General features: G+C 25.4%; 1 protein-coding gene across 5 annotated transcripts in view; it reads right to left on the bottom strand.

Moving 5' to 3' along the window:
* Nucleotides 1–10,039, bottom strand: part of LOC122269136 (cell adhesion molecule Dscam1) — a 379,155-nt gene that overhangs the window by 124,106 nt on the left and 245,010 nt on the right. For all 5 annotated transcript variants that reach the window (XM_071184626.1, XM_071184624.1, XM_071184625.1 and 2 more), the window contains exon 4: nucleotides 8,524–8,676. In XM_071184626.1, the coding sequence (XP_071040727.1) occupies nucleotides 8,524–8,676 (153 nt within the window). The remainder of the gene's footprint in view (nucleotides 1–8,523; nucleotides 8,677–10,039) is intronic.

Consider the following 10,039-nt stretch of genomic DNA (forward strand, 5'->3'; position numbering starts at 1 on the left):
TGTGATTTTTAACTTGGGCCCTTTATTTCTAGTAAAGGTAAATTAAAGTATTTTTGGAATTGAAATTGTATTAAGAACAGTAATTGATGTAAAAAAAAGCAACTCATTTAGTTTATAAAAATGCCATTTTTTTGGTGGGGAATATATTTAACATGACCTATTAGGAACTTACTGACTTTTATTTTTCTTTATTTATAAAATACATATCTTAAATGCTACAAACTTCAAAAGGAATTATGTATTTTATAATTTTAATACGTTTTTTAAAAGTGACAAATGGTTACCAATTTTATTCAGACTCACTTCAAGAAAGCTGAAGTTATTGAAAAATGGAAACCTAAATTAAAAGTGGTAAAACGTGGTGGTAAGTATAGTTACCACGGCCTTGAAAAGGGTTAAAAAGAAGTTTGATTCATGAAAGTTGACATTTAGTGTGGAAAAATAAATGAAAGTGACTGCTAGACGCAGTTTTATATTTTGGAAAAAACTCCATACAATCAAAAAATTGCAACTGTTATACAAATGATCATTCATAACGATAATTATGCTTTCAGTGTATTTTAAACTCTTGCAGATGCCACAGATTTGTCGTGTAACATTTATACTACGTGCATAAATATATGCTTGTGGGTAGTTAGTTTACTGTTTTCAAAATAAAGTACAAAACAATGCTAAATAAATTGTGACACAGCTTCATTTATCACTGTTCTCATTGTAAATTTATTATTAATTCAATTTTACTTGGTAAATAGTGCTATCGACATCCAGTGATGTGCAATTATCTCAACCTGAAACAAAACAGCATTAATTATAATCGAGATAGTTGAAACGCTTTTATGTATATCTTCTCACTTCATTATAAATTTAGCAAACAAGTTTTCGTCGATGTATTAATCTAAGAAACACGATAAAATTTTAGCATCTTGCGTGCAAAAGTATTGATTTATGCAAATATTCAGAGAAAATAAACATTTTGACAGCTGTTCTTCTGTATCACAGCTTGAGGTATTGTATCCCAAGGAGATGAATGGAATATTTTTCTTATTAGCATATATTTTACTAAATTAAACTATAGATTTCAGTTCCGATGAAAAATTATTCTAAATATTTAATGAACCAGAATTAGTTTATTTTTAAGGTAATGAGCTCAAACGTCTATATTTAGGGTAGAATAAAGTGTATTAAAATTAGTTTGCAGAGCACCGTGTCAGTAAATTTATGCTCTCTTAACATTTACATTGTATGGATTAGAATCGATCATTTATTGATCTTGAGCATTCATTAATCTAGCAGGGAAACATTAATTCAATCTCTACTTTCTTTGATTGCAGTGTAAAGGCAAATATTACTTTTTGTAGGAAACAATTTTCTAATAAAATTTCGTCGGAAAAATTTACAAGGCTTGCACAAATTAAATAATAGTTAAAAGTATAAAAATCTAATATAGGTTTATATTGACTTTATGTTAAAATAAAACGTAAAAATTAATTAAAAAATTAATTTTTAATTAATTAAATAATTAATTTTTAATTAATTAAATAATTAATTTTTAATTAATTAAATAATTAATNAATTTTCAATTAATTAAATAATTAATATTTAATTAATTTTTAATTTTTAATTAATTAAATAATTTTATTTCAATTAATTAGTAATTAGAATAAAAATAAGCAAATATTTCATTTAATTTGTTTATATTTAAAAATACCCTAAGGGATGGCTACAAAGTCATTCATTCTCCGGTTTTTCTATATGCTTGTGCTGAATAGATTAAATGTTTAAGTGTAGATCAGTAGTCATGTGCAACATCAAAAGTTTAATTTTGTTTACACTAGAAAAAGTAAGTTTTTGTGTTATTTGAGCCATGGTAAGTGCGTCGAAAAACACGGAAAAGTGCCTCGGCTGTACTTCTGGTTGTGTCTGGGATATTTTCAGCCATTTTAATTAGGTAAGCCTAAGACGTATCAGCGTAGTCATAACCTAGAAGCAAAAGTTTTACACAGTCAAAATATTTGACAAAATTTTTTATTAAAGACTTAAGAGAGACGTAGACACGTTTTTAAAAGGACTCTGGATAACAGTTGAACCCCATTTTGCTAAAAATTTGGCAGATTAATTCCCGAAGATTCAGTAATTTTTTTAGAGATGAAATATTGCAAGCCTCTTTGTAGTTAACCCAGAATAACATAAATTATGCTAAGGCTTTATCTACTATTCCTGTCAGGGATAATTTTTAATTTGATAGTTAGTTTGGCTTTATGACCACTATAACATAATCACTAATTTTATCATAATATTAGTCACATATTAATCTGATATTTTTACTTTTAAATTAGGAGGATTGAGAAATTTAAATCGATAGTTTCGCTGTAGACAACACTTATATTTAATAACAGTGAATTAATTTCAAAATTATTTAGAAAAATAAAGATTATTTTTTTTAAAGTGGACTTAATTTTTTACGACTGCAATGAATTTGAATATAATTTAAGGTACATTTAATCTGAAATCTTTCATGATAAAAATTTTTTAAACATAATTGGTTATATTACATCGATACTAAATTATATTGCGATACTATTACGCTACATTACGATTGCCTCTTATCTTCAAATTACTGGGCACATTTTGCGTAATCTGATATTTTTAATTTTTAAATGACAATAATATATAGTCGCTATGAAAATGCAATAACAATTTTAACTTTTGAGTTCTCTATTAATAACTTGATATGAAGAAACGATAACAAGTAGACTGAAGTTTTTAAAATATTTAAAAGTCTTGTTTTCAGTTAAAACTTATATTACAAAGCAACAAATACTGCAACTTTATTATTAAAGATTTTGAAGACTCTACATTTATTGTTCAATTTATGCTATTTTAATTGAGTCCATTTCATATTTTTTCTATAAAAATTAAAAATATTTGATGCATGACGCTCTAAATTTTCTATCACTCTATCTGTCTCATAGATACAAATTCAACTCCATTTCACCAAGAAGCAAAACAAAACAAAACAAAACAAAACAAAACAAAACAAAACAAAACAAAACAAAACAAAACAAAACAAAACAAAACAAAACAAAACAAAACAAAACAAAACAAAACAAAACAAAACAAAACAAAACAAAACAAAACAAAACAAAACAAAACAAAACAAAACAAAACAAAACAAAACAAAACAAAACAAAACAAAACAAAACAAAACAAAACAAAACAAAACAAAACAAAACAAAACAAAACAAAACAAAACAAAACAAAACAAAACAAAACAAAACAAAACAAAACAAAACAAAACAAAACAAAACAAAACAAAACAAAACAAAACAAAACAAAACAAAACAAAACAAAACAAAACAAAACAAAACAAAACAAAACAAAACAAAACAAAACAAAACAAAACAAAACAAAACAAAACAAAACAAAACAAAACAAAACAAAACAAAACAAAACAAAACAAAACAAAACAAAACAAAACAAAACAAAACAAAACAAAACAAAACAAAACAAAACAAAACAAAACAAAACAAAACAAAACAAAACAAAACAAAACAAAACAAAACAAAACAAAACAAAACAAAACAAAACAAAACAAAACAAAACAAAACAAAACAAAACAAAACAAAACAAAACAAAACAAAACAAAACAAAACAAAACAAAACAAAACAAAACAAAACAAAACAAAACAAAACAAAACAAAACAAAACAAAACAAAACAAAACAAAACAAAACAAAACAAAACAAAACAAAACAAAACAAAACAAAACAAAACAAAACAAAACAAAACAAAACAAAACAAAACAAAACAAAACAAAACAAAACAAAACAAAACAAAACAAAACAAAACAAAACAAAACAAAACAAAACAAAACAAAACAAAACAAAACAAAACAAAACAAAACAAAACAAAACAAAACAAAACAAAACAAAACAAAACAAAACAAAACAAAACAAAACAAAACAAAACAAAACAAAACAAAACAAAACAAAACAAAACAAAACAAAACAAAACAAAACAAAACAAAACAAAACAAAACAAAACAAAACAAAACAAAACAAAACAAAACAAAACAAAACAAAACAAAACAAAACAAAACAAAACAAAACAAAACAAAACAAAACAAAACAAAACAAAACAAAACAAAACAAAACAAAACAAAACAAAACAAAACAAAACAAAACAAAACAAAACAAAACAAAACAAAACAAAACAAAACAAAACAAAACAAAACAAAACAAAACAAAACAAAACAAAACAAAACAAAACAAAACAAAACAAAACAAAACAAAACAAAACAAAACAAAACAAAACAAAACAAAACAAAACAAAACAAAACAAAACAAAACAAAACAAAACAAAACAAAACAAAACAAAACAAAACAAAACAAAACAAAACAAAACAAAACAAAACAAAACAAAACAAAACAAAACAAAACAAAACAAAACAAAACAAAACAAAACAAAACAAAACAAAACAAAACAAAACAAAACAAAACAAAACAAAACAAAACAAAACAAAACAAAACAAAACAAAACAAAACAAAACAAAACAAAACAAAACAAAACAAAACAAAACAAAACAAAACAAAACAAANATATATATCGGAAAGACTAATAGTTTTTTCCTAACTTAAAAATTGTAGGCGCCATTTGTGTTTGTTTAGTAGTACATTCTTCAAGAAGAAAAGCTTACTGAAGACTTAAGAAAAAGCTGTTCGGCAAGATATTTTGTATTGTACTCTTTTGGAATAATTAATTTAACAGTGAATTATTCACATAACAAGGAAAAATTTCTTAGAATTGTTTATTAATTTCTTTGTTTTTCTGAAAAAAATTCCAAAATGTCTTAGTTGAATTGCTGGACTCGGTAAAGTAAGCTTTAAAATGCTCCTTAAAAGTAAAAAATAAAAATAAAATAAAGCATAGGTACTTAATATCAACATTTAATCAGTTTGTTATATTCCGGTGTCACAATTCCAAGATGTACTTTATTGATTCTGTCTTATTTAGCTCAATATTGTGAAGAACACTTCAAAGGAGTAAAGCTATTTCTAAATGTATATTTATCAAAAAAAGTTATAATTTAAGAGAATTGAATAAAAAAGTGTGAACGTAATACTTGTGATAAATGATGAAATTTGTAAAAGATATGGAAATGACACTTCATTGAAAAGAAAAATTATTAAACTTCGTTATAAGAGGAAGAAATAGGTTGGAAAACTATTCGTTCGTTGTTTTATTGTTTGTATTCTTTATTTTTCTATGTCTCTTAATTAAAATGCTCTTTATTTTCTTTGTATATTGTTTTTAATTAAGGAAATATATTTGTTTGAACAGCAATAACCACTGATTACTTATGAGATAAAAAGAATTAATTTAGTTTCCTTTATTAATGTGAAGTAAAAGGAAAATGTTGTATTGTTAGAAAAGAAAATTTTTTCTGTCGTCCAGAAACATTTTATTTTTTCACCCCGAAGTGAAATTCTTCAGTTGAGGAATACATTGCGTAACTTAAAAATAGTCTGACAGCTCATAAACTTTTAATTTCTTTATGATTGATTACTAGCGTTGTCTGAAAACACTTTGTATATTTGTTATTTCATAACCTTTGGACAATTTTCTGTACTTTAAATATTATTGAATTTTTTTTCTTCTCAAGTTTGACTTAAGAAAGGAATTATAAAATATTTTGGCATACAAATCAATATAGTCAATTACTTGAAAAAAAAAGGAATTTTTTAAATCATTTGAGTGGAAAACAGGCGTAAAAATAGGAATTTCCTAAATGATAAAAATGTTAGTATGAGATTCTAAAATGACGTTTTAAGAAAAACAACAACTTCTAAGTTAAAATTTTCCAAATAAATAAATAATTGAAAATATTTATTCAAGTTTGCAACTAACCTTTCTTTAACTTTCTGTCTTTTTCACTGGTGTATCTTAACAATAACTTAGATTTCACTGGGGAACAATTTTTTTTTTGTTTCTGTTGCATGAGTTTTTTTGATCCTAGATACTTTTGTATCACTGATTTCAAATCTGCAATCAGTTTCTCTCTCCAAGCTAAAGTTTTTAGCTACATTTTTAATCTATTTTTTGTCGAAATGTACACATCTAAGAACGTTATATATATCAAGGGGTCGCAAGAATATTGCAACAAACTGCTTGGTGAATTAGGGTACATCATCAGGCTAAAAATTGCATACGAACATCTCGCCGTAAATGTGGCTATACGCCACTAGAGGCGCTTTCCAATAATGAACTGTTATTTCAGGTCTTTTTGAACACATCATGATAGAGAAGAGCCCCTATCTGCGTAAGACGAAATTCCCGAGCATGGGTTCCAGTGCAATTTTAAATCTGATGATGTGCTCTAACTTCGCTAGATGTTTGTCGCAGCTTTTATGTGACCCCCTGTTATATATAAAGTTTTTAATATTGCACATTTTGTCAAAAATTAGACTAAATATGCCATTTTAAAAGAAATCAGTAGCAAAACTAATTTAAGATCTGAAATCCTCCCCCCACTCGAATCAGGCGAGTATAAGTTTTTGAATGAAAGCAACAAAGAATTGTTTTCCAGTGTTAGTTACGTGATAAAAATATTTTATTTATTGCTTATCGAAGGGGAAATAAACAGTAACTGTTTGGGTGAAAAAAACTTTCATACCATCAGGAATTATCATATTTTTTTCTGATTGAAATGAAATTAGGTTCTTTAGTTGAAGAATACATTGCGTAACTTAAAAATATTCTGACAGCTCATAAGCTTTTAATTTCTTCATGATTGATCACTAGAATTATCAGAAAACACTTTGTAAATTCTTCATTTCATAACTTGTGGATGATTCTCCCTACTTTAAAGACTATTGATTTTTCATTGCTCAAGAAAAACGTAAAAAGTGAAACACAAAATTATTAGGCATGAGGAAGTATAAAATTTTTATATACATATTTTTTTTGTTGATAAGAAGTGTTCTATCATCAAGGAACTATGCGATAAAATATGTCAAAGAAGAGACAATTTTTTGAAAAATGGATTTGGTTACATTATAAGAGTGAAAAAGCGTTTTTAAAAGAATGAATTGTTAGAATAATTTAAATAAAATGCTGCATTGAATGTTTTTTCTTTAAATTCTATACAGCTACATTTTATTTCAATAATTAAATAAATAAATTTTATTTAAATCTGCCACTGACATTTCAGTACAATGCGTATTTGCCTGATGTATCTTAACAACAATTACCACAGATTACTTATAGGATAACAATTATTTTGTTTCTCTTTATTAATAGGAGAGGAAATGAAAATGTATTATTATGAAAGAAGAAGAAAAACTTTTGTGGCATCACGAAGCGTATTGTTTTATCTCATTGAAATGAAATTAAATTCTTTAGCCTTTTAATTTCTTAATGATTTATTTCATGAATTATCTGTTAACAATTCGCAAATCTCTCTATTACTAACCCGTGGACAATTCTCTGTCCTTTAAAGACTATTGACGTTTCGTTTCTCAAGAAAAATGTAAATAGTGAAACATAAATTTTTGAGACTAAAAAAAGAAGGAGTAACACTGATAGTTTTAGAGACGAAAATGTTTTATTAGCAAAAAACTATAAGATAAACTTTCAAAACTTAATCAAGTCGTTGAACAAAACCGGATTTGTATCAATTGAATACGCATTAATTGAATGAAAAAGCGTACTTTATTATATGAGCTCTGAAATTGTGCAGAGGTTTATATAAAATTAAAAAAAATTAATATTTATTTTTGGTTTAGATACAATTTTGAAATAAAAAAAGCATATTTAAGTTTGTAAATTTAAGTCAAAATGTCAAAACATGGATAGAAAGAAGAAAGGAAAATTATTTTTTTATATAATATTGAAAAAGTGAATAATTTAATTTTATTTAAAACGCGCACTTGTAGTAATTTATCTTTTAAATGTTAAGGGTATTTATATTATAAGCTATAAAATTACTCAATCTAAATTTCCCTATTCTGTTATAGCTGTTAATGTCTTTTTTAAATTAGAAATAATTATATCTTTCATTTAGCATTTAGCAGTATATTTTGCCAATATAATTTAAAATATATTTATTTTAGTTCAGAAAATATATTACATTTCATATATAGTATATTTTATTTCAGCAAATATATTTATATTATACTTCATGGATTTAATTATTTAGACCAATTGCTTCAAATATATAGAAACCGTATCAGAAAAAAAGAAAAGGCAGATGATATTTGTTTGAGATATTTGATGATATCTGTTCCTTAGAAAATGTTTCTCAAAATCACCAACAGCAGCAATAAAAGAATAGTTATTATTTCGCAAAAATTAATGATTATTTGAATCGTATAAACATTATCATTATTGTATATAATTTCTACAAGAACTGGAAATTTTAAATTTTTCTTACTAAGTAAAAATAGTTCGAATTCAACTGGTAATTCACATTTAAATAATTCTCTTACAATAATATACTTCCACTAGACAGAAAGTTGTACTTCACCTGTAACTATTACTCTTCCTGATGAACTACTTTGCTTGATTGCGCCACTTATGCGATGTTTTGTTTGGCAATAAAACTTCCGCATCCCATCGGTTACAGAATCTGCTTGGCGTATGTATAATTCGCCAGTAGAAAACACACTGTAACGACCACCTAAAAAAGAAAGAAGCTTACTTTTTTATCTTTGTAGTTCAAAACACTATCTGTAATTTCGTTATAAAGTTTATTCACTGTAAGAAATTTTTACTGAAAAAATGGTTCAATAATTTATTTAGTTGTTATTTTACCGTATTCAAATGAAACAGTAAGATAACCATAAATAAGATGGTATTCAGACTGTTAACTGTCAGAAAAACCGTTTATTAACTGCTTTCCCTTAATACGGTTTAACAATCAGAATTTTATCACGCCAACTAGACTCACCTAATGAAGCCACTAAGTTCCCTGGTTTTGCAGTTTTGTACCATGCTAGTTGTAAATAGTTAAAAAATGGTATGGTTTTGCATTAATGGTTTCTTAACTTTACTAGTTGTAAATCGTTTCAACCGTAAAGTTAAAATATATTCTTTATCGTAAACTTTACTGTTAATTGGATGGACAGACAGATGACGGTTATTTTACCATACTTTTTGAATGAAAATTCTTACAGTGTTCTTAGAAAAAGTTTGTTTGAAAACATGGATTATTTCCCCTTTTGTTTGTCCTTTTAGGAAAACAGAACAAACAGAAGTTAACTTTTTATCATTTATTGATTTAAAAAGAAAAAGAATAGTGTTTGGATTAAAAAAATTAATAAAATTTAAATAATTTATTTATTTCAATTTTAATGTAATGTACAGTTTATAATTTGTAATTAAAGTGGCATTTATGCGTCATCTGAGTGATGAAAAATTATTTTAAATATTTCAGTCTTCAGCCAAATCTGAATGGGAAACAGTGTATGTGCTACAATCGTTGATAACTTTATTGGATAGATAAGAAAAAAGTCACAGTAAAAAAGTTAAACATAGATAGAGAAAATAAAGTACATACAATTGAGAGAGACTTATCACTGCTTTAATAATGTGAAAATTTTTTGATTACAACCAATCTAGACAAGAATTTTAACTGAAAATTATAATGTGAGATATGTCATAGATATTATTATCAAATAACAAGCAGTGATAAACTATGCACAGATGAAATTTTAACACAAAATTAAACAATAATAAAGAATGTTGAAAAACCGACTTCGTCTATATCGAGCTCTATTTAAAAGTCAATGCAATTTATGGTTGATAAAATCAAATTGATATACATTCAAAGAAAGCAATTAGTTGGAAACGGGAGAGTAGTTTTCATGTGTGAGTTTGAGTTAGTGGGTTTTGCGAGTGGGAAATTAGAGAGTAGATAGGGAAAATTTACTCCTAAAAATCAATGGTAATTCCATAGAATCCAATTTTCGTTTAAATATGGCTAACTTATGTCTCATTTAAAGTAATATATATATATATATATATATATATATATATATATA

This window comes from Parasteatoda tepidariorum, chromosome 8 (genome assembly GCF_043381705.1).
Source record: "Parasteatoda tepidariorum isolate YZ-2023 chromosome 8, CAS_Ptep_4.0, whole genome shotgun sequence".
Classification (NCBI taxonomy): domain Eukaryota; kingdom Metazoa; phylum Arthropoda; class Arachnida; order Araneae; family Theridiidae; genus Parasteatoda; species Parasteatoda tepidariorum.